General features: G+C 44.8%; 1 protein-coding gene across 1 annotated transcript in view; it reads right to left on the minus strand.

Moving 5' to 3' along the window:
- Positions 1-4,107: 4,107 nt before the first annotated feature.
- The window catches only part of PIP4P2 (phosphatidylinositol-4,5-bisphosphate 4-phosphatase 2), a 22,325-nt gene continuing 421 nt past the window's right edge, over positions 4,108-26,011 (minus strand). Inside the window, exons 2-8 of the mRNA XM_023744829.1 lie at positions 25,434-25,551; positions 22,131-22,279; positions 16,088-16,194; positions 15,032-15,155; positions 10,167-10,219; positions 6,458-6,548; positions 4,108-5,588 (exon numbers count right to left, since the gene is read on the minus strand). Coding sequence (XP_023600597.1) covers positions 5,445-5,588; positions 6,458-6,548; positions 10,167-10,219; positions 15,032-15,155; positions 16,088-16,194; positions 22,131-22,279; positions 25,434-25,551 — 786 coding nt within the window. The 3' untranslated portion in view covers positions 4,108-5,444. The remainder of the gene's footprint in view (positions 5,589-6,457; positions 6,549-10,166; positions 10,220-15,031; positions 15,156-16,087; positions 16,195-22,130; positions 22,280-25,433; positions 25,552-26,011) is intronic.

Genomic DNA, 26,011 nt, shown 5'->3' on the forward strand with positions numbered 1-26,011 from the left:
CGGCCTGAGGGGCGCGAAGGCGGGCTTGTTGGGCGGGGCCAAGGCGCGGGGACACGTGGGGGGCGGGGCCACGGCGACCTAGAGAGCGTGAGTGCCGGCTAGGAGGCCTGAGGGGTCCGGCGGCTGGGAGGGGTGCTGAGCGGTGTCCGAAGTGCTGAGAAGCTCGCAGAGCGCGGGGCGAGTCAGCAGGAACAGCCCTGGGACCCCAGGCGCTGCCCACAGCCGCCCCCGCCCCGTCCTGAGCCCTGAGCGGTACCAGCGAGGAGAACGGCGTCCCGCCCAGGAGTCCAGCGTGCTGCTCTCACTTTCTCATCAGCTTCGGGGCGGGCCCGCAGGAGGCGATTCTTTGTCAGGCAGCTAGCGGTCCTAGGCAAAACAAAATTATTCGAGGCAACTCCGTCCAAATCGAACCCTTAATTGTCAATCTTTGCAGGTTGATGCCCGCCCTGGGACAGACGAGGGCCGCAGGACAGGCCCTCCAGAACTCTGCCAGGCGGTTTGCTGCAGGAAGAGGGGTGAAGTGAGCAGGCGTGTGGGTGGGCATGGGACAGGAGCGGTGCATGAATCGCATTTTGAACCTTTTACAGGTTGGTTTTTGGTTTTGTGTTTAATATTGGAAAGATCACCCTGACAGCAGTAGGAAGGGTGGGTTTTTGGAGAGGGCATGGTAATGTTAAACCTGGTACAGAGAGGCTTCCTTGGAGGTGTTTGCAATAATTGCAGGAAGGAACAGGTCAGGGAAAGTTGGGAGGTGAAATCAGTGGAGTCTAGTGACAGTGGATGAAAGGTGTGAATGAGAGAGAATGGAGGGTGACTCCTGGGTTTCTCATATAGGAGAACAAGTGAGTAATTAGTTGGTGGTAACATAGCCACAGGGGATGCAAGAGGAAGAACAGGTTTGGGGAAGGAAATGAGTTCAGTTTGGGACTTGTAATTATCTACACTAATAAAAGAGAAGCATGCAAATTAGCATCACTCCGCTACGCCCACCAGCCAATCAGAGCAACTATGAAAATTAACCCAACAAAGATGGCAGTTAATTTGCATACACAGGTACAGAGTGAAGACTGAAGACTTCTTCGCTGCGGCCGGACCAAAGGCCTGGGTCCCGGGTGCTGGAGGAAAACCGGTGCCAACAGCCAGGGGAAGGAAGGCCTATTGCGCGAATCTTCATGCAACAGGCTTCTAGTGTAATAATAAAAGGGTAATATGCTAATTAGACCAGACGTCTTCCAGACATCATTCTGGATGTCCTTTCTGATGAAGCTGGGGCCGGAGGGAAGGTAGCTGGGTCCCAGATGCCTGCAGGTGACCCAGGGGAAGCCAGCCCGGGTCCCGAGTGCCGGAGGGAAGCCGGTGCTGGCAGCCGGGAGAAGAAAGGCCTACTCTTGCATGAATTTTCATGCATTGGTCCTTTAGTGACATTATAATAGGATATTTAAGTTGAGGTGTCTGCCCTGCCAGTGTGGCTCAATGATTGAACATGGACCCAGCAACTGAGAGGTCATGGTTCGATTCTGGTCAGGGCACATGCCCAGGTTGTGGGCTCGATCCCCAGTGTGGGGCATATACAGGAGGCAGTGGATCGATCAATGATGTTTCTCTCATTGATGTTTCTCTCTATACCTCTCCTTTCCTCTCTCTCTAAAAATCAGTAAAAAACATATTGAGGTGTCTAAACAGCTATTTTATATATAAGTGCAGAAAATGTATACCCAAGCAAGAATAACAAATACATACACATATATGTCATAGGCATATTATCAATAAATTGAAACATTGGGGAAGGATCGTTGATTAAGAAAACTTACATGTTCTCCTGGGAGAAGATGCCACCTAGGCTTTCATAGCCAGAGCCAAGCAGTCCATGCTGGCTGAGAGCTTTGAAGGACAGGCCCATGGTGTTGCCTGACAGGAATGGCCTCCGCAGCATGTCCGGGGGGTTTGTGAGGGGTTCAGGCAGCTGGTGACTTGAGTTGAAGACAGTGCTCACTTACTATTCTAAAAATCCTAGGGTCTTGAAGAATTGTGCTACATGTCCTCTGCCTTTGCTGTATACATGGAACATCAAGCCTGGATAACAGCACACCTGTTGTAAGTAACATGGTTGCTGAAAATTTACATCCACGGCCCTAGCTGGTTTGGCCTAGTGGATAGAGCATTGGCCTGCATACTGAAGGGTCCCAGGTTTGATTCCAGCCAAGGGCCACATGCCTGAGTTGCAGGCTTGATCCCCTGTAGGAGGCGTGCAGGAGGGAGCTGATCAGTGATTCTCTATCATCATTGATGTTTCTATTTCTCTCTCCCTCTTCCTTCCTCTCTGAAATCAATAAAAATATATTTAAAAAAGAAAGAAAATGTATGTCCACAGCTGAGACCTACTTCTCAGAATAAAAGATTCCTTTCAAAATATTCCTGCTCACTAACAAGGCACATGGTCACCCAAGAGCTCTGATGGAGATGAACAAGGAGATCAATGTGGTTTTCATGACTGCGAACACAACATCAATTCTGCAGCCCATGGATCAAGGAGCACTTTCAACTTTCAAGTCTTATTATTTACAAAATACATTTGGTAAGGCTACAGCTGCCATAGATAGTGGTTCCTCTGATGGATCTGGGCAAAGTAAACTGAATACCTTCTGGAAAGGATTCACCATTCCAGATATCATTAAGAACATTCACGATTCATGGGAATAGGTCAAAATATCAACATTAATATCAACATTAACAAAGTTTGGAAGAAGCTGATTTCAACCCTCATGGATGCCTTTGAGGGGGTCAAGACTTCAGTGGGGGGAGTAACTGCAGATACGGAGACATCAAGAGAACTGGCATTAGAGCCTGAATATGGGACTGAATGGCAGCAATCTCATGATAAAAGTTTAATGGATGAGAAATTGCATCTGAAGAATAAGCAACAGCAGTGGTTTCTTGGGGAGGAATCCATTCCTGGTGAAGATGCTGTGAAAATTGCTGAAGTGGCAACAAAGGATGTAGAATATTCCAAAACTTAGTTGATGAAGCAGCAACAGAGTTTGAGAGGATGGACTCCAATTTTGAAAGAAGTTCTGTGGGTAAAATGCTGTCAAACAGCCTCACATGCTGCAGAGAAGTTGCTCATGAAAGGGAGAGTCAGTCGCTGCAGCAGACTTTAGTACTGTTGTATTTTGAGAAATTGCCAACCTTCAGCAGCCACCAACCCTGGTCAGTCAGCAGCCACCACGTCAAGGCAAGGACCCTCCATCAGCAGAAAGATCAGGACTCGCTGCAGGCTATGGTCAGCATTTTTTAGCAACAAAGAATTTTTAAATTAAGGTATGTTTATTATACACTGTTTATTAGACATAATGTATTGTGCATTTAATATCTATAATAGATCATAAACTTTTATATGCCCTGGGAAAACAAAAAAATTGAGTTACTTGCTTTAATGAGATATTCACTTTATTGCAGTGGTCCAGAACCAAGCAAAAAAGTGAAACACAGAATTTATTCTTGTATTATTTTTTATTAATCAGTGTATTATTTTCCATACAAACAACTATAAACCTACCTTTGTCCCAGCCTATAATCAAATGAGATTTCAAATGAATAGGAAAATAATGGATTATTTAATATATAATGCTATTACAATTAGTTGACCAATAAGATAAGAAATAATTTAGATTCTTATTTCATACCTTACATCAAGTATATTATAAATAGATATGAAATCTACATTTTTAAAATGAAACCATGAAAATACTAGAAAAAATAAGTTAATATTATATATAAAGAAATATATGTTCTTAAACATGAAAACTTCAGAATAAGATCTCAAGGCAATTTTGGAAATTACATCTTATTTTTTTAAAAAATGGAATATAACAAGGTAGTTTTTTAACAATAATCTTTATTACTGTACTTTCATAGGTACATGTAATCCTGAGCTACCACATTTATGTAGTTACTAGAGGCAAAATCGCGCGAGATCCCAGACCCACTGTGCCAGCAGGACCCAAGACCCGCCATGCCGCAAGACCGAGACCCGCAGCGCTGGGAGACCCATCAATGCACCTCCTGGTGACTGGTCATTTGGTCATTATGGCATTACAGCGTTACGGCCACTGGCCATTTATAATACAGATCATTTACTCTTTCAAGTTTACATGTATTTTCTTCCAAATTGTTTGATGAGCACATTTTTGTCCTAATCGGGAACATAAATAAATTAACATGTTGTTCTTGTCCCTGGAAGAGCCAATTAATTCACTCAGATCATCTAATTCTAATTCTGCTTTAAGGGCTTTAGAACATTGTTTTTCAACTAAGCAATTTCTTTTTCATCCTAGTGAATTCTTTGAAAACTGTTGTTTTTTGTCTGTAATCTATTTTCATGAATAAATTTTTGATTACTTGAACAGCTATATTTGAGAAAAATGGTAAGAGTAACTGCTTCTACTCTCAACATATTAGCTAGTGTAAAATGCACAGGCTCCCTTCACACAGAAGTTCCCAAAATGCACAGACTCCCTTCACACAGAAGGTCCTATTGATGGTCCCGATAGGAAACATTTACCATGTTTAATGAAGAAGAGGTCAAGCAAATGTACATATATCTTTGTTTAAGTGGTTAAGTATTATAAAACATGTTATTTAAAATGCTTTCTTCAGGCATTATAAAGAAATACATACAGAAATACATTTATGATTTTATGACATTAAAGTCATAAATCTAGACCAGAACTTATATAATTGGCAAATAAAACAACAGACAAAAATAAAAGACAAAAGTCCTGTGATCTCTGAGGGAAAAAATGCATTTATCCAACATCATCTTTAACTGTGGACAAATAAATATTTTCATTATTGTATTTTAAATTACTACCAAAATAGTGTATCTTTCTACAAACAACAAAAAACAAGCAAACAGTATTTATAAATGGTTTTTATCTGACAAGAATGTCAAGTATTTGAAGGTACACTCAAATTCTTTTCCTGAATAACGTCACTATGATCTTAAAGCAGTTTAAGCAAAATGCATATTGCTTAGATTTTAAAGCAGGCAATTTTGATATGTTAATTAAAATGTAAGTATACATAGAAACATTTATAAATACTTCTTGGGAATACTCACAGATCAGCAAGTAATGGAATAACTATTTAAAAATGAAAGGTGATCTAATGCTTAGTGGCAAATCCAAAAACATGTTTAAGAGATGTAAAAGGACACAAAGACACTGCTTTATTATTCAGAGCTTGAAAACCTAGCAGCAGAACAAACTATCATTTGCATATAATGTAGTGCAATGAGTATTTGTTCATAAAAGACTCCCAAAGTCTTGAAACTTTATACATAAACCAGAATGGAATCCATGAGGATAAATGATTTAAAGATGTCCAGAGCAGCTTATCAAAAACTGCTAGATACTCTCACCTGATTCACTTGCTCATAAGCAAGCTTATGCAAAACTGTGTTCTGGATAGCTCACTCTTATGGCTCCCCAATAACATGCTCGGATAAGGCAGATCAAGCCTAAGAGATAAGCAATTGCCCACAAAACATAGGTTGCATGAAATCGCCTTGCAAAATCTTGGGTGCCAACCTAAAATAGAAAGCAATATAAATGCAAAAGGTTAGAAACTTAAAAAAAATGATCTAGATAACTTGTGTTGGGAGATTAAAAATGGTGGCAGAGTAAGTGGCTGCTACACAGACACGCTCCCAGGACCAAACTGGAATTACCACTAAAATACAAAGAAACCATCCTGAATAATCAACTGGAGAACTTGTGTTGGTTCACATATGATTTTTCTGAACAATATTCTTGGGGCCACAAAATCTCTATAAAATGAGTTTGTATACTTTTGATTATCACTAACAGGTTAAAATTATTAAGATGCTGCTGTTATAACTTAAATTTTATGAAGTAAGCAAAAAAAAACCCCAACTAAAACATGTTATTTCTAAAAGGAACTTAATCTGTATAATTTCACCTGGCGAGTGATATGTGGACAGGTGCAACAAAGGAGCCTGGAAAGTAAATGGCAGCAAAGCAGATCAGCCCTTCCTCTCCCCATGATACCCCCATGCCAACTGCTTAGCTTCAGCATCCTCTGAAAACAAGCCACTCACATGACAACAACCTCTGCTTCACTTGAACAAGGAGAAGACGGGTTTTGCAGACCTCCATTGCTGACTGAGTGTTGCTTTGGCTTTGGCCATGGCCAGGTTGGTTCTGGCATTAAGTGAAAACAAATGGGCTTCCCTTAAATGGATAGTAAAGTCCCAGTGCCAAGGACCTTCAGCGGGGTCCCAAGATACCATTTCCCTTGGATGGGTGAGCTGTACTAAAACAGGTCCATGGACTGAACTTCCCCAATTGCCCATAGGCCTACAGAAGGTTCTGGCCCCGGTATGCCAGGCAGGCTCTTCATTTAATTGTGATAAAGTTGAGAGGAAAGTAATACTCACAGTTAATCCAACTCCAATGAAAAAGCACATCATTCCAATGGTAATGTATGCACAGCAGCGTCTTCGTGGAAGAGCACAACCCACTGAGGAGCTGCAAATCATGAGAACAAGAGAATGTTAAGTATTTAATAATCACTCTTTATCCCATCCTTGTGAGTACTCATCTGTGGCTTCAGTAACATACACACTTCTATTTATTTCTTTAACTTGGGAGACAGGACATACAGAAAAATGTCATTTTTAGTGACTAACATGAATCACAATCATAATTAGTGAGTATGTGATATATTATTGTGGCTTTAAACAAAGTTTAAGCCTTGGTCATTGAAAATATCCACACAAAAAACAGTATGGTCAATAATGATCTTCCAATTAAAAAATCTATTTTATTTTTTAAAAAATATATTTTTATAGATTTCAGAGATGAAGGGAGAAGGAGAGAGAGAGAAACATCTACACTAATAAAAGAGAAATATGTAAATGAATTGTCACTTTGTGATGTCTACCAGCCAATCAGAAGTGAATATGCAAATTAGCAAGACAAACATGGTGGTGGCCATGGAGCCAACTGGAGTGGGCGGGAGGCTTGGGTCACCCCTGGCGTTGGAGGAAGCCAAGCTTCCCACCTGCCCAGGCCGGCCACTAAAGGAGGGGCCTGCAACCAGCCCTCAGCCCCTCACCCAGTCTAGCCATGCCACCATGGGATGAGGGTCCCCACTGGAGGTCGTGGCCAGCCTGGGTGAGGGGCTGAGGGCTGTTTGCAGGCTGGCCAGGCACCCCAGTGGGGACCCCCATCCTAAAGGGGGTATGAACAGCTGCAAACAGCCATCAGCCCCTCACCCAGGCTGGCCAGGCACCCAAGCAGGACCCCCACCCTGATCCGGGACACCCTTCAGGGCAAACCAGCTGGCCCCCACCCATGCACCAGGCCTCTATCCTATATAATAAAAGGGTAATATGCAAACTGACCCTAACAGCAGAACGACTGGGGATGACTGGTCACTATGACACACACTGACCACCAGGGGGCAGATGCTAAATGCAGGAGCTGTCCCCTGGTGGTCAGTGCGCTCCCACAGGGGGAGCTCTGCTCAGCCACAAGCCAGGCTGACAGCTGCCAGTACAGCGGTGGTGGTAGGAGCCTCTCCGGCCTCCTCAGCAGCACTAAGGATGTCAGACTGCAGCTTAGGCCTGCTCCCTGCTGACAAGTGCACATCCCCCGAGGGCTCTTGGGCTGCCAGAGGGATGTCTGATTGCCAGCTTAGGCCCAATCCCCCAGGGAGTGGGCCTAAGTCAGCAAGTGGTCATCCCCTGAGGGGTCCCAGTCTGTGAGAGGGCACAGTGACCCCCCCCCCCCCAGTGCACAAGTTTTTGTCCACCAGGCCTCCAGTTCATGAATAATTATAAAAGAAAACACGAACTAGCCAGATAGAAGAGTAAGAGTCTGCTGCTGTTTAAAATGACAGGAGGTGATCCACAAAGAAGTGTATCAGTGACGTAATGATCTAATCTAATAAAAGACAAACATGCAAATTGACCATACCTTCGCTATGCCTTAAGCCATGCCCACCAGCCAATCAGAGCGACTATATGCAAATTAACCCAACCAAGATGGCGGCTGGCAGCCACGGAGCTGGAGTGAGCAGGAGGCTTTGTTGCTCTAGTGATGGAGGAAGTCAAGCTTCCTGCCTGTCCTGGCCAGCTGAGCTCCACTGAAGGCAACAAAGTTTCAATTATAGAAGGTAAATAAATCTCAGAATATAAAAAAATGAAAAAAAGGAGAGGCTGGGAGCTTCCATTGCTGGGGGGCTTGGCCTGCCTGAAAATGGCCCTCAGCCCCTCATCCAGACTGGCCAGGCACCCCAGTGGGGACCCCCCACCCTAAAGGGGGCTTGACCAGCCTGCAAACAGCCATCAGCCCCTCACCCATGCTGGCCAGGCACCCCAGTGGGGAACCCCACTCTGAAGGGGTTGTGACCAGCTGCAAACAGCCATCAGCCCCTCACCCAGGCCATCCACGCTCCCCAGTGGGGGCCCCCATCCCGAAGGGGGTGTGGCCAGCCTGCAAACAGCCCTCAGCCCCTCACCCAGGCCATCCACGCCCCACAGTGGGGACCCTCATCCTGATGGGGGCATGGCCAGCCTGCAAATGGCCCTCAGCCTCTCGCTCAGGCTGGCTCCACCCCCAGCAGAGACCCCCCCTACCCTGATGGGGGTGTGGCCGACCTGCAAACTTCCCCAGCCCTTAGCCCAGGCTGGCACTGCCCCCCAAGGGGACCCCCACCCTGATCCGGGACCCCCTTCAGGGCAGACGAGCCAGCTCCCACCCGTGCACCTCTGTCTAGAGTCTAGACTCTAGACTAATAAAAGGGTAATATGCTAATTAGACCAGACATCCTTCCGGACAAAGCTATGGTGGCAGGGCCAAGGCAGAGGCAGTTCGGGGTGATCAGGCTGGCAGGGGAGAGCAGTTAGGGGGATCAGGCCAGCAGGTAGGCGAGCAGTTAGGAGCCAGCAGTCCCAGATTTCGAGAGGGATGTCTGACTGCTGGTTTAGGCCCAATCTCGCAGGGATTGGGCCTAAACTGGCAGTCTGACATCCCCTGAGGGGTCCCATATTAGAGAGGGTGCAGGCCAGGCTAAGGAACACCCCCCTCCCATGCATAAATTTCATGCACCAGGACTCTAGTATCTTTAATAAAAATATCTGCTAGCCCTGGCCGGTGTGGCTCAGTGGTCGGAGTGTTGGCCTGCTTACCAGAGGGTCTCAGGTTTGATTCCTGGTCAAAGGCATGTGCCTGGGTTTCAGGTCTGATCCCCTCCACCCCCACCCCCCACCCACCAGGTTGGAGCACCTGTAGAAGGCAACCAATTGGTGTGTCTCTCACATTGATGTTTCTCTCTCTCTCCCTCTCTCTCTCTACCCCTCCTTCTCTCTCTTACCCTCCACTAACCCCTTCCCTTCCACTCTCACTGAAATCTGTGGAAAAAATATCCTCACTCCTTGGGTGAGGATTAAAAATACTATTAATAATAAATATATATCTTCACCCTGCAGGCATGGCTCAGTGGTTTGAGTGTTGACCTATGAACCAGGAGGTCACGTTTGAGTCCCAGTCAGAGCACATGCCTGGGTTGTGGGCTTAACCCCCAGTAGGAGGCAGCCTATATCGCTCATCATTGACGTTTCTATCACTTTCTCCCTCTCCCTCTCCTTTCCTCTCTGAAATCAATAAAAGTATATTTATATATATATATATATATATATATATATATATATATATATATATATCTATCTATCTATCTATCTATCTTCTATTTTTCCCTGCTGATATAATGCCTTTAGGCAGGAGATTAGAATAGCTAGCAAGCACCTTTTCTCCTAAAAATAGCCCATTTAAATATAAATTTTAGATTATTTGTAATAGATTATAACCTCTTAGGACATATGCAAATGCTCACCAAGTTATGGATAATTTTAGAAACTTATTTCCTTTCAGAGAGTGATATTAAGCCTAATCATTTAAATTTTAAAATGAAATATTAAAGGGCTTAAAGATTTCCTTTTTGTATTGAAAAGTATAAATATATTATGCATTCATTCATTTCATGGCATGTCTTAAGATCAAAATCTAATTAAGCGAGAATTCTGAAATCTTTAACTTGTTCACAAGTACTTCCCAGAGTATGTCCAATGGCGGGGAACTTACATTTTTTTGCAGTGTGGGCATTTCGCCAGAGTGTTGAACCTCAATTCCATCCACTGTAAAATAAATAAAGAGAGGGCTTGAAAAGAAAAACAACTGAAGACGATCCAATCTGATAGGGTGTTGTTTTTTTTTTTAGCTCAAATGTCACCCAGGATCACAGCCAAGGCAACTGCCTTCCCCACCCTCTCCCTCTGCCTGAAGGAAGCTCGGGATTCCCATCTGAAACAGTTCCCATGACTTTCCCAAGGCTCTGACGCAAGTGGGGTTGCTCTAAAAGGAAGTTGAATGCACTGCTGTGATTAGGGTCATTTCTTTTAGATTTATGTCTCATTCACTCCAAAAGAATACAAACATTTCATGTACCTTCAAAGTTTTCTTTCCTTTAAATCTTGAGGACTTGCCTTTTAAATACATATAGATTCATTACTGAAATGCAGCTATTTATTCTATTAATGTGGGAAACTCACAAAATAAATAAACTAAACTAAATATTTTCAATGCTGTGAAATTTGTAACTTGTCTCAATTGTTTTCAGGCTTTGTAGTGTCTAGGGCAGTGGTCAGCAAACTCATTAGTCAACAGAGCCAAATATCAACAGCATGACGATTGAAATTTCTTTTGAGAGCCAAATTTTTTAAACTTAAACTATATAGGTAGGTACATTGTTATTAACTTAGTTAGGGTACTCCTAAGGCTTAGGAAGAGCCACACTCAAGGGGCCAAAGAGCTGCATGTGGCTCTCAAGCTCCAGTTTGCCGACCATGGGTCTAGGGGAAAACAAGGTAGAGAATAAGCAAATGAATTACCCTGATAGTTAAAGCTGGAAGGGCAAAGAATGTAGTACAAAGGATATGACTGATTACGATCAGCATAATAATAATAATAATAATAATGCGAAGTCCTCGCATCAGAATTAAAAACTTTGCAGCCTGTTCATTCTTCATACACGGAGCATCTCTCATTAATCTGAAATTGAAGCAACAGCCCTCCTATCGGTACAGCCTGTATTCCCCAGTCACCAAACACTGTGTTCTTCAGGAATGTTGAAATCATCTTCAAATACAATATATTAACCCAAAACACCCTTTCCTGATAAAAAATCAAAGTTTATAATCATAATGACCATGCAGATATGCTAATATGGTCCACTTGCCTGCAATGAATATTAAGTGTGAAAGAGAAGCTTTACAAGTTAGTCTTTGACTCTCATATTACTTAGCGATTTCCATCTCGAAGGAAAATATCTCATGCTTACACTTTTTTAAAGTAATAAAAATCATGTCACAAACATATCTAGGTAACTTCTCAATTTGGATTATTCTCTAGAATTCACTACTAGATGATTTTAAAAAAATAAATATAAACATTTTAATATTTCATGTTTTAATTGTCTTTCTCCTCCTATTCAATTAGAAAAGCCCATGAGGGCAGGGAGTGTGCCTTCCTGTCTCCCCAGCACTTAGCCTGTGCCGGAAACTCATTCAATATAGATTTTTGAACAAATAAAATGAACTTACTTAAAATGTGGCTACCATGACAAGGATTTGGAATACAAAACAGAACTGGGCAAAATTCAAGGTGATTATGGAGAGGAGCTCACTGAAGTGAAAAATAAACCTCTTTTGAAGATTTTAAAATGGTATTTCAAAATATGATTTATTTACATATAAGAAAGAAGAAGGTAGCCCTGGCTTAGCTGGTTGGAGCACTGTCCTGTAGATCAGAAGGCTGTGGGTTCTATTCCTCGTACAGGAAGTAACTGATGGGTGTTTCTCTCTCTTTCCCTCTCCCTTTCTCTTTCTCTAAAAAAAAAAAAAAAAATCAATAAAAACATATCCTTGGGTGAGGATTAAAAAAAGACAAAAAAGATAAATATATTTAATGTAGTCAAAGTACTAAATGTATCCATACCTACAGAGTATATCATTCTATTATAAATCAATAGGTAATGATTTTTAAAAGAAATTTGTTAACTACTCTCACCAAGTATATCCTCTAACTTACCTAGTATATCCTCTAATTTATGCACTTTGTCACTGATTTAATCAATAGAATATAAAAGCAAGAAAGAAGATTTATCCTACTAAGTCAGAAAAGCATAACAATTCTGGCTAAATGTAATAAATTGGATAAATGCATGCATTTCCATTTCCTTGCCCAAACCTGACTAAAATGATAGTGAATGAATTTAAAACTGTATAAGACCACAAAAACAAAGAGAATCAGAAGGGAACTGGGACACTGGAAACTAATGTAGACTTGGCAACTGACTCAGTCAGTGACGGTGCGGCCGTCTGCAAGGGCCTGTGTGTGAAGCAAGTGGCCCACAGGGACAGAGCAGTGGTGAGGGGCTGCCAGGGCTTCCCCTGGGTGGTGAGGGTGGCGGTAAAGTAGGAATACGGGTTATAAACTTCCCTTCACACCACAAAGTCAGGAGCCTCTCCTTCCCCAACACATTTGAGAGAAGAGAATTCATTCTGAAAAGAGTTGTGAGTTGAGGAACACCAGGCTGATCAGGGGAAGAATAAGACAGCGCTCTAGAAGCAGGCACAGGTTCCATTCTGCCTTCTGAGTAGTGGGTGAGACCTTCACCCACTACCTTTCTCAGATCCTAGAAAGCATCCTCACAAGAGATCTGGGACTGTTCCCGTAGAAACTTACCATAAAAAAAACCTCACTGACACTCATAGTTGACAATTCTTCAAAAGGAGAGAAGAAGGAGAGGAAGGTAAGGAGTGTGTGTGTGTGTGTGTGTGTATGTGTGTGTGTGGCCGGGGTGGGGGGTGAGGTGGCGGGAGGAGAAAGAAGGAGAAAAAGTTGATTGCCTGCTGCATGCATTGAGATCCCAATCAGGGATTTGCTGTCAAATAAATAAACTTTTCAGTAAAACCTCTATCACAAAAGAAAAACAGATAGAAAAATGGGTAGAAAACAGAATAAGGCATAAAAAAGAACATGCCTCAGAAAAAAATAAGAGCTGCAGAAAGTTGCTATAAAGAAGAGAAAGCTCTTTCTAAAAAATGAAAAATTAATCAGAGAACACAGGGAAACTCTTGGGAATTAAAAGTTAAGTTAGATCATCTGAAATAAAAGTTTTGAATTAAAGTTAGAAGATATAGTTAGAGCCATTTCCCACTAAGGAAAGGAAGAAGCCAAAGGGGAAGACAATGTTTCAGAGAGAGAGAAAGTGATCTTTCATAGAGAAAGGGAACAAAGCCAGCAGAGGGGACCAGGAGAGACTACTGAGAACCAAGAGCTTGCCCACTCCCCCACCACTCCCACAGCACATTGGAATGCCATTCAGAGCCCTAGGCAACATGGAAGAGGAAAGAGGAATATCACAAGGAAAAAGGTCACAGAGAAAGGGTCAGGAGTCAGAACAGCATTGAATTTCTCACCAGTGGGGCAAACCCTTGAACATCTTGAGAGGAAACAATTGTCAAACTGTAATTCTACATCTGAACAAATTATAAAGTGAATGCGAAATTAGATTAAAGCTGTTTAAAAAATGAAAGGGCTCAAATTTATTTTTCTACATCCTTTCTCGAAAAGCTGAGAGGAAGTGCTCCAGCAGAAGGAATAAACCCAGGACCCCACATGGGAGACAGTGCCAGGGACTACAAGATATTGTGAAGGGAAGCCCTGGTGACAGCTGAGAGGCAGGATCCCTGCTGTGTTTCCTGGAGGGACAGGAGTGCCACAGCTCTGTGAAAGAATACAGAAGAACTAATGTTTTGTACATAGAAAAGTAGATTCCGGGGGGAGGGAAAACTAACAAATCCAAGAAAAATGTGAAAGCCGTACAGGAGAGGAATACAGCACATTACTTGGCTCAGCTGTGAGTACCATTTACCTAATGATAAAATATGTAAACACTAAGAATTAATTGAATAAAATATTATAACTCTCCTGGGAGAATGGAATGAGAGAAGGATATGAATGGGGCAGGCAGGTAATATCTAAAATTGTTTCATCAAAAAGAAAAAGGATAAACAAACAATTTAACCCCAGAAAGTCAATGTCAGCAGAGCAGCTGGAAGAAACGAAGTCCTGGGGGTGGCAGTGGGTGCGTTAGATAAGAGGCGACCGCTGTTTTCCCATAAAGCTTTCTATTCCTAGTTGACATTTGGAATTATGTCCACAAGTCACTTCACTAAAATAAAAACTGGAAGAAATAAAGCAAATCTTAAGCTCTGTCACCCTTATGACTGGTTTTGTTTATAGAAACTGCCCCCCAGGGCCCGCCCCCTGCCCTCAGGAGGGCTTCTTCCCAGGCAGGCTCCCCAGGAACGTCATGCTTCCAGGGGCTGAGGAGCCCTCCTGACACCGTGAGTCATGAAATTAACCTGTAAATGTCAAACTTAAGGTTAAAGGTAAAAGTAGCAACTAACTTTTGGTCATATGTAATTAGTTACTTATGCCTTCTAAGTTTTTACCCAATGCTTTATCTAATTACAGATACCAGAGTTCATCCACTTTATTTCAAGTTTATCTTTTTAAATAAGAAAATCTCTGATAAATCCTAATAAGATTTTTTTCTGAATCTATAAACCTGCACTTTGTGCTCCACTGAGAAGGTGAGGATGGGGAGACTCTGCCCCTCACCAGGCCACGGGGTTCCCAGGAGCTTCCCTGGAGAGGCCCTTTTGGCAAATAAACCAAGAGAGGTGCACCACATGCCTGACTCACAGCAGCTGCCGCGCACTCTGGCTGCACTTCCGAGTACCTGACTTTCTTAAAAAGGCTCCACTGAAGTCTTCTGGTCAGTCCACTGGACAGAACCGCTGACCATGAGTGGCGGCCAGATCCATGTGGCCACGATCAGCACTGAGAGGTGAGGTCACTTAGACGTGTCGGCCACTCACCAGGAAGGTGTTCCCGCAGTGCCCGCATGCCACCCGGGCACCTTCTGGTTGGGTTGGCACCGCAGGTTGAGCTGGCTGCTCTTCAGAAATGAGCATCACTGGGCCCAGGTTAACGATGCGCCTGCTGCGGGGAGAGGAACAGCTTCATTAGCCCACCAATGAGCTGGGAGGACAGCAATGAAAACAGGTTCTATTAATTGTTTAAAAATTAAGTTAATAAGCCCAACTCTGGGAGTCAAAATCACAGAGAAAAAAACACTTAGGAACTATTTAACTACCATTTGCAATTAAGTTAAAAACACTTGGGAATGATTTAACTGCTGTTCTTCTAGGTTCAAATCAGAAAGTTACTATTCCCTATCTAGGAAGACAGCTTGAGTGTAGCCAAACACTAAATACTAAATACAGTGAAATACCCCGTGTCCGCCAGGAGCGTGCCCCCAGCCTCCGCTGCTGTCACACCACACCTGCCTGCACTCCTGGCTTCCTAGCATCTGCCCAGTCGGACAGAAAGGGAAGCAGCGGCTACTTTCCTTCCAGGGAGGGCTGTGCATGATGCACTGGTCCAAAGGGAGAAACCATAGGAAAAAACAGTCCAGGTCTTGGCATTCTACAACCTGGCACATCCATGGTGGCATCTGCACATAACTCCAGAACGTATTGTACAGAATGTGCCCTGCAAAGGTTAGTGCACCCACAGCAGGCGCCCAACGGCGCTTAGAACAAACACCTCTAGATGAAGATGAATTACATAAAAGGCAAACTGATTCGTTGTTTTTAAATATGTAAGTTTCACAAGTAACTGACTTATTACAGTGCACCAAGTACATCAGGAAAACTTCCATTGCTCATTCAGGAATATTGTATCTTGCAAATGCCTGTGACCATTAATTTCAAACTATATCATTCCTTTCACAAAGAAAAATAATCCAGGTCCTGTAATGACCATGAGGACACAGACTTTGTTTAGAACAATGCCTGGCACATATGTGCCTTTAATAAATACTTGTTGAATGAATGAATGAAAGAAAGAATGAATGAATCTTCATCTCTTACCAGTTGGGTCTTGGGCAGCCTATTCGCCGAGATGTGTCCTTACAAACAAGGAGACAATTGCAAGGGCATCTAACATACTTCTTCCCTGCCGGGGGGTTTCTGATTGGCTGGACAAGGGAAGGAAATACAAATACAGCAAATTAACCACAGTGCAGGCTGACAAAGCTTGTCTGTGTACAAAAAGCATTAATTCTTTGAAAACGAAGGCTAATGGTATCAAATTACAGTTTAAGGACAAGTGCATCATAAATGCTTTTAAATAGTCTACTCTTGGCAAGCACTCCATGAAATTTGGAGGCTGTAGAGAGTTGATAATGAAGGAAATATTTCCAAATTAGTTTGTAAGGGTCTTTAATATGACAGGAATGTTTAATGCACACGTTCACAGGACAAGGTCCTCTGACTCTCTGGCAGGTGCAAGCGTTCCCTGGGCTCGCGCACCTGTCCAGGGGAAGAGCAGGTTTACTCAGAACAGTGGGCAAAGAGGAGTGTGCGCTGACAAATGTGAGCTTTTCCTAAACTTTACTCACTAGAATAGCAGAAGTGATTCATTTTTTAAAAATATATTTTTATTGATTTCAGAGAGGAAGGGAGAGGAAGAGAAATATAGAAACATCAAGGATGAGAGAGAATCATGATGGGGTGCCTCCTACACACCCTCTACTAGGGATCGAGCCCACAACCTGGGCACGTGCCCTGACCAGGAATTGAACCGTGACCTCCTGGTTCATAGGTTGACGCTCAACCACTGAGCCACGCTGGCCAGGCAGAAGGATTAAGTTTATGATACCTTTTTAACTTACAAAAACTTAAAATAGCTCTAATGCTAGCAATTCTTTTATTTTCTTTAATTTCATAATCAGTTTAAAAGCTTCAATACTAGCATGATGCACTGAGAGGAGAATATCACTCCTGGGCACAACAGCTTGAAATGTGTGACCCGAATCTAACCACAGGGAACATCAGAGAAACCCAAGTTCAGGAACGTCTCACAAAGTATCTTGCCTATAATCTTAAAAAATGTCCAGGCAATAAAGGACAAAGCAAAACCAAATTTCAGATAAAGGGAGATTAAAGAAACATGATAACCAAGAGAAATATGTAACTCTATATTGACTTTTGGACCAGATTTTTATTTTTAATGGAATAACTGGACAAACATGAACTAGGTCAAAAATTAGATAACAGTATGTTAATTTCTTGCATCTGATAATTGTACTGTAATTGTATAAGTAAATGTATTATTTTTATTATTATTATTTTTATATGTTTTTATTGACTAGAGAATGAGAGGCCGCCTTCTGCACTCCCGTCCCTGGGGATCAAGCCTGCAACCCGGGCATATGCCCTGACCAGGAATAGAACCGGTGACCTCTTGACTCATGGGGCAGTGCTCAAACACTGAGCCATGCCAGCTGGGCTGAATGTCTTATTTTTAAAGAAATTCACACTAAAATGTTTAGCAGTAGTTAAGCATCATGACTGCAATTACCTTAAAATATTATACAAAATGATAATTTATTTAGAAAGAGAAAGCTGATGTGACAAGATGTTAATATGTGGGGACTGTGCATGAAGAAACTACGAGCATTCTCTGTATCACCTACTATTATTGTTATAACTTTTCAGTAAGTCTGCACCTGATTTAAAAAAAACTTCCAGCCCTGGTCCAGTAACTCAGTTGGTCAGAGTGCCATCCTGATGAGCCAAAGTTGTGGATTTGATCCCTGGTCAGGGCATGAACAAGAATCAGCTAATGAATTCATGAATAAGTGGAATGACAAATTGATGTTTCTCTCTCTCTCTCAAATCAATAAAAAAAGATTTTAAAAAACTTAAGTAAATAATCTTGCTAGAAATATATAAAAGTTAGCAATAAGCCACCTATAATTTATTAAACATTATATAGAAAACTGAATATTTAAAATTCACAAACATCCAGAATGTATTACTATACTACCTAAAATGTATCCGTATTCACACACACACACACACACACACACACCCTCCTACATCCCTGTCCAATTCTATCTCCTGACATAAAAAGGGCGTGTATTAGCCTTGCTCTGTGTTGTTGTGAAGGTTGTGGTTTTTCATCTCCACAGGAACATCAGATTCCTCTCAGAGGTGGTTGACCTGAGGAGAATGAATCATCGTAAACCTGCGCCATTCTGTTGAGCCCTGGTCCATCCTATCTGCTCTTTTCTATCTAGAATTTCTCCAGAGAAGTATCCAGTTGCCTAGTACCTCCTCATTTCACAAATTTAAGATCAAATTACATGAACATTAGCAAGTCTTATACTAAAGCACTCCTCAAAGACTTTTATTCTTTCCCTGTAATGTTATTGATTCCACACAAGACAATCTGATTGGATACTATTCATTTTCTCTGGAATATTCACAATTATTTGCACTTCTTATATAAGAGGATTAGTAATGATATAAAAATTTCAGCACAACTTTATGTCCAGAAATAATTTATTATAGTCAAACCTCTTGCTGCTGTGTGAGCGCAGCCCTTCTAAGCAGCCAGGCTGACGGTGGTGGCTAAATGCAGAGGGACTTGGAGATCCTGTTTGGACTGTGCTGTTTCTGTACTGGCCTAGCCTGTTCTGTTGATGTCCAAGTGCAAGTGTACAGTTTTAAACTCCTCTTTTTCTACTTATTTAAAAACAAAAGTTTTTATGGGTGGTGTGTTGTGTATTTAGTTTAATATGATTTCAAATCCATCTGCTTATGATTTGAAGTTGTTTAAATGCCCTTGTTTATGACACAGACCAGAAAGGTTGTTTTTAGAAGTAAAGTTGTGTCAGGACATCATCACCTCCTCTGTCGGCCCAGCTGGAGGCTGGGAGAGCAGCAACCATGGCCGGTGGACCTGCAGGCTGACTCCTGAGGCTGTGAAGAGTGCTGGAGAGTTTGGCTGGGCAAGGCACCCTTTGCTGACCTAAACAGCCCTCGGAACATGGGGAGACATTTCTCCTGCGTGGCCAAGGTGACCCTGGGTGGGCAGTGGCCCTAAGCCCTGCCCAGCCGTGGAGTGACAGCCTTGGAGCAGCCAGGCAGCCCGCCCAGCACCGGTTCCCTACATCGCGACTGAGCAAGCAGGGGCTGAGGTGGGAGCCGCAGCTGGAAGTCAGGGAGTGGCTCCCCGTCCCCAGCTCCCATGCAGAGGCCCACCCACCTCGGTTGCATTGGGACTTTATCCTTTTGTCTCCTCTGCCTGGAACAGCAGTGTGTTACCCTGTCGTTTGTGTGGACTGTGCTGTTTCTGTACTGGCTTCTTACAAGATAATTGTCGTGTGTGCTGCTGGCTTGTGAAATCATTCCAGTCCCCATGGCAGACCTGGATAAACCAACTGCTGGCAAAGACGGAATCAGCCCCTGAGCAGAATCTGCTGCCTCTCTCCAAACAAAAACAACGGAGTAGAGAAATAGGAGGGAAAACCACGAATACAAAATTCAAGGAGACCTCTGAGGCACTGGTGGGTGTTTTTTAATTACTGCTTATGTCCAACAACTTGTATTGTTTGCCAACTCCACGAAGAGCACTAAGGAGGTTAATGCTAATGAAATTTACTACCAAGTGTTCAACTTAAACAAACAGGTGGCTTTATAGATGTCACCTATCCTATATAATAAAAGCCTAATATGCTAAGTGCCCGGTGATTGGTCAACTGTTCAAACAATCAAAGCATAATATGCTAATGATATGCTAAGACTGCTCAACCGCTTGCTATGATGTGCATTGACCACCAGAGGGCAGACATTCAACTGGTCAACCAGTTGTATGACGTGCACTGACCACCAGGGGGCAGAAATTCCAACTGGTAGGTGAGCTTGCTGCTGGGGTCCGGCCAATTGGGACTGAGCGAGATGGGCCGGACACACCCTGGAGTCCTCCCGTGGTCCTTCCCCAGCTGGCCAACCTCCCGCATCCCTCCCTGGCTGGCTGGCCCTGATCAGCCCCCATCGGGACTGGGCAAGACGTGGCTGAACACGCCCTGGAGCCCTCCTATGCTCCCTCCTTGGCCCCAATTGTGCACCGGTGGGGTCCCTTGGCCTGGCCTGCACCCTCTCGCAATCCGGGACCCCTCAGGGGATGTTGGAGAACCAGTTTCATCCCAATCCCGCAGGCCACTCCCCTCAGGAGGGCACCAGATTCAGGGCTCATGGCTGGCAAGTGCTGCTGCTGTGGCAGTGTGAGCCTCTCCTGAATGGGACTGATTGGGCCTGAGCCCGCAGCAGGCGCAGTGGGGCCAGGATGAGTGGGAACAGCAGGTAGGAGCTGCAGGCGGCATTGACCTGCGGGTTTCGGCCCGATCCACACAGGCCACCCCGAGGGACCCTGCCATGCACAGATTTGTGCACTGGGCCTCTAGTCTATGCAATAACGTTTTTCCAATGACGTCCTTTATAGAAAAAAATATTTACAATGGAAAAATCACTTTGTAACTTAAGGCTTTATTTTATGACTTTTACATAAAACATATAAAGCCCAGCATCCATGCTTTATGGTTTTTAGAGATACAATAATCACTGGCTGACCTTTTTCATACTTATCTAAAGAGGGGAAAAAATACAAATAAAACAAATTAATTTCAGATTTTAAGAGAGACTGACATTTTAAAAATAAAGACTAACCATAAAAGCAGAAATATACTAAATCTAACTGACATACACTTTACAAATTTATTACTTGAAACTGAAAATTTTAGTTAAAATTTAGTTGCTCTTCCCAAAGTTTAGTAAAAAAAATTTTCCCTTCAAATTTTTTGGACATTTCACCAAATTAATATCAAGCAAATGGAATAAAATACCAAGCAACTTATAAACAACTAGAGGCCCAGTGCACAAATTTGGGCACAGCCGGGGAGGAGATGCAGGAGGTTGGCTGGCAGGCCTGCCCCTGATGGGGGGATAGGGTAGTTGGGGGCGGGGCTGGCCAGGGGGAGGGGCCACAAACAGTTGTCTGGCCGCCCCCGCCCCCTGGTCGAACTCCTGATAGAGGGGACAATTTGCATATTAGCCTTTTATTATATAGGATTTGGCACAAATGTCAATAATAAATTCCTAAAAAGAAAAGCCATACTGACATTCTACAAACATAAAATATGTTTAAGTAATTCTCCACATAAGTACAAAGTCCACATTTGTGGTGAACTTCAGTATATTTTCATTTTAGTGAAAATGAAAATGGATTTCACTGTGATGTGAATAAACATTAAAGATAATCCTGTCTAATAAAAGAGTAATATGCAAATTGACCATCACTCCAACACACAAGATGGCTGCCACAAGATGGCCGGCAGGGGAGGGCAGTTGTGGGTGGCCAGGCCAACAGGGGAGGGCAGCTGGGAGGGACCAGGCCTGAAAGGGAGGGCAGTTGGGGGCAATCAGGCCTGTAGGGGAGGACAGATGGGGGCAACCAGGCCAACAGGAGAGGGCAGTTAGGAGTGACCAGGTCAGCAGAGGAGGGCAGCTGGAAGCAACCAGGCCTGCAGGGGAGGGCAGTTGGGACTGATCAGGCCGGCAGGCAGAGTGGTTAGGGGCAATCAGGCAGGCAGGCAGGTGAGTGGTTAGGAGTCAGCTGTCCCAGATTGCGAGAGGGATGTCCAACTGCCAGTTTAGGCCCGATCCCAGTGGGCCTAAACGGGCAATCGGACATCCCTCAAGGGGTCCCAGATTGGAGATGGTGCAGGCTGGGCTGAGGGACACCCCCCCCTCCATGCACAAATTTAGTGCACCGGGGCTCTAGTTACAAATAGCTGTCTATGGTCAGTCTCGTTTTAGAAAGTAAAGAGCCAAAGGACATATTTAAACTCGCCCTGACATTTTCACAATGAAGTGAACTACAAACACCGGGAGGATCCTTGTATGCTCAAGAGGAGTAGACAGCTGAGAGAAGACAGCAAAGATGAAGAGGTGCGCCATCTCTGTGTCCAGCCTGTACCTACGCTTAAGTCACGCTGTGGAAGTACCTCCTTGAGGGAGAAGAGGTCAGGTAACAATCGATGCTTTTACTGGTGGAAACTCCACTTACTGTAGCCTCATTGCAGACCGTACACTTCACCACATGCTGGTGGAGCTTGCCGTCCAGGCTGATCAGCGACTGGCACACGCGACAGTTTATCACTGGGATGCCCCCAGAATCCGGGCTGGCGAAGGCGGTGTATGGAGGGGGCAGCTCCGCTAAAAAGATACCAGTCACTGAGTCAGTCACACATGTTGGGTTTGAGCTTAGGAAACTGTCAAAAGGTCCCCTTTTCTTTTAGTAACGTGCATAAAACTAGTCAATCTATCATCATTTCAGAGGAGAAACACACAAGGGACTGATAAAATCCAATTCATCTTGCCAGGTCTACCCCAATGACCCAGTTCCTGTTTACAAAACTATACCCCAAATATCAACTGCCCTCCGCACCCATAACGGGGACCTGATTTCAAACTGCCCGGCAGGTCCGGACAGTGACTCGGGATGAAGCAAAGTTTGGATAAAATCCACGGTCAGATCCCTGTGGGCCGGGAGAGGGTGGAGGGGAGGACTGCGCGCTGGGCTGAGCCGAACCCCAGGCCGGGCCGGGGCGGGCAGACGGTCCGCACGCGGTGTGTCCTGGAGCGGACGTGGCTGAGCAGTGTCCGCGGAGGTGGCGGCTCGGCCTCAGTTCATGGCGCTGAGATGCCCGAGCGCCCCGAGCAGGCAGCACAGGACTTCACAGCATCTGTTCTGCACCAGCCACGGTGGGTGCGGGAGACGCGTCAGCGCCCCGAAAGCAGGAGGCCTGGAGGGGCTGGAGGAGCTCCCATTAACACCAGGCACAGCTCCGGGGGGCCGGTGCCAGGGGAGCTTCCTGAGGGCAGAGCCACGCCCGCCCCCTCCACACCCACGGCGGCGGGCGCTCCGATCTGACAGAGCAGCCAGCCGCAGGCCAGCGGGCAGACTCCTAGGCTCAGGGGGAGGCCGCACCCACGCTGGTTGGAGGGGCAGAACTCGGACAGTGGAGAGTTGGGCGCAATATCTTGCCTGAGAAGTTCCCTCTTTGGCGCCAGATGAACTTCGGCACAGTGGGCTCCCCAGCCCCGAGCACCAGTGCGGGGAAGGGGGTCCCCACAACATCTGCCTGTTCAGTTGAGCCAAGGGATCTGTGGGGGTGCCACAGAGGGCTGCGTCTACATTTCTGAGTGGTAGATCTGTCTCCTAGACCAGAGGTCGGCAAACTCATTAGTCAACAGAGCCAAATATCAACAGTACAACGATTGAAATTTCTTTTGAGAGCCAAATGTTTTAAACTTAGACTATATAGGTAGGTACATTGTTATTAACTTAATTAGGGTACTCCTAAGGCTTAGGAAGAGCCACACTCAAGGGGCCAAAGAGCCGCATGTGGCTTGCGAGCCGCAGTTTGCCGACCACGGTCCTAGTGTATCCAGGTTCCGTACCAAGAACACGGTGTCACAGGCTGGGAGAGCAACAGGGAACACGACACACCACCCCGTTCAGGTGGCGAGCTGATCCCAAGGAGGTGAAGTTATAAGCCCCAGGTCAGCAGCTGGGCACTGACAGGAGGGTGGGTCCCCCAGCCAAACCGCGCCTGAGGCAGGTTGTCCCTGAGACCATAATGAGGGGTGCAGTCATGCAGAGCTCAACAAACGTACCTGAAGCCAGAGAAAGGAGCTATGCTTTACATTTAGTTTTCACATATATATTTTTATTCTTACAAAGAAAAAGAGATTAACTTTACAACAACAGCCAGGGAAAGGGAAAAAATCTAGGAATGTGCCAAAACAACACAAACTCTGAAGCAACCTTATCCCGCCCCCCTTAGAAAGTAGTTTCTAATTATGTAACCTGTGTCCCTTTCCAGTTAAGAAGAAAAGTGATTCTGCTACAAGGCTGAGCCAGTTGTCAAAAACAAGACAACAGGCCCCACATGGAGCAACTTATGGGAAGCCCCATGTCACCAAAAGGAGACAATCACACCTGCAGCCTCTCCCGGAAATGGGAGGGTAAACCAGTCAGAGGAGCGGCCTGGCCAGCACTGTGAGGGCATCTGTCATCCCCCAGGAAAGCATCCTGAGCACAGCAGTCTGAGCTCTGCTAGAGGACTTCCTTGTTCCCGCCTCCTTCTGCCCAGAACAGTCTCTCATTGGCACAGCTCCTCAGAGCTCCCTCTATTGGCTGGATGGGATGCTGCCAGAGCCATGAATCACTGAATAAAGCCAATATCTTTAAAATGTACTCAGTCCAATTCTGGTTTTTTAACACTTGAATTTCTTTGGTTCTTAAAAGTTTTCTGGAATGAAACTTCTTTTTCTCAGTGGCTGAACTGAAACTTGTACCTTATTTTGCAGTTTGAGGAGTCTTATCAGATTAAACAAATATATGACAAATGATGAAGTCTACAGGCAGATCCATGAGTATGACCATTTGGTGGAATAATCGAGCCAGTATTTGATCAAAAACACAGATGCGACATAGAGGACATGAAATCTATTATAGGAAAGTTAGTTAAACCCAAACTCCTCCTCTTAACAAACTGTCAAATATTTTGTGTTAAAAGAGTGTCTTGATAAAGTTGAAACATTCATTGATAAGCAGTGAAACACATTCTAGACCATAATATTTAGACAACAGTGAAATATTAATATCAAATGTGCCCATTGAAGGAAGTTCTCCACGTGGCTCCCTCTGGCAGAGTTTAAAGCTGACCCAGAGCAGGCCTGTGTGATTTCTCCGGTGAGTTTCTGTTCCAGTTTGTACCTTATTTCTCAACTCAAGGATCATGTTGAAATATTCACAGCTAAACTTCACTTTCCTGCTTCTTGCTAAGTGTGGATTAAGATCTCAGTAGTTGCTTTTCAAGCTATCGTGTGTTAAATAAAAACGTTTAAACACTACACAAGTTTAACCTGCTCCACAGCCGCTCCAATTCCAGCTGGGACTTGGAAAACGTGTGCACAAGAAACACGATCTGCCCAGATTGTCAAAAACATTGACGTGCACCTCCCAGGGTTTTTATACTTCTCACATCGTCTGGAAAAGATAGATGCACTTGAGCTACATTTGCAAGAGCCATTATGCCCAAGCTCACACTCTCAAGTGGCTTTTAAAGCATCGCCTCCCATTCTCCACACTCCCGACCCCCTTATTGCACCCACACAAGTCACCTGAAAGGCTCACAACAAAGATCTGTGAATAAATTTAATAATTTGGTATAGATCCTCCCTTCTTTCCCCAGTTCCCAAAAAGCTATCAATCTTTTTGGATTCTATCTAGAGAAGAAAAATGGATAGAAATAGACACAGTATTAACTGTGTTACTTATTAAAGTTAATTTCAATCTCACCTACATATACACCAAAAACACCCCGTCTTCCCTGCTCTCCCTCCTCGCTCACCAGCCGCAGTAACAAGGGGGGCGCACTCCGGGCCCCACAGGAAAATGGATGAACCTGTTCCTTTCGCTAAGGCGATTCCCCGACTGACCGAGTGTGGGTGGGTGAGCCCAGGAGACGCACGTTTTTCTCACTAAGCTTTTCAAGGACGGGCGCCCAGGTGAGCCGCGCCCAGGCTCCTCCGCAGCTGAAAGGGCTTGTGACGGACTCGGAGCGGCCGCCTCCCCTTGGCCCGCGTCCGCGCTGACTCCGAGGCGGCCCCCTCGGCCCGTCGGCCCCGCACCCGGGTCAGAGGGTGGCGCGCGCACTCACACGCACCAAGCCCGCAGCGCAGGCAGTGGGCGCCCCCTCCCCACCCCCTTCCCCTCGGACAGCGCCCCTCTCCCCCCCCCGCCCCACCCCCCTGCACCCAGGACAAAGCCCCTCTTCCCCCCCACGCGCAGTTACTCTCTCACCGCCCAGCCCCCGCATAGCCCCCCTCTCCTCTAATGCTCCGGAAAAGAGTACAATTTCCATACCCCCAGTCTCC

The sequence above is a fragment of the Myotis lucifugus genome, unplaced genomic scaffold (assembly GCF_000147115.1).
Source record: "Myotis lucifugus unplaced genomic scaffold, Myoluc2.0 scaffold_490, whole genome shotgun sequence".
Lineage (NCBI taxonomy): Eukaryota > Metazoa > Chordata > Mammalia > Chiroptera > Vespertilionidae > Myotis > Myotis lucifugus.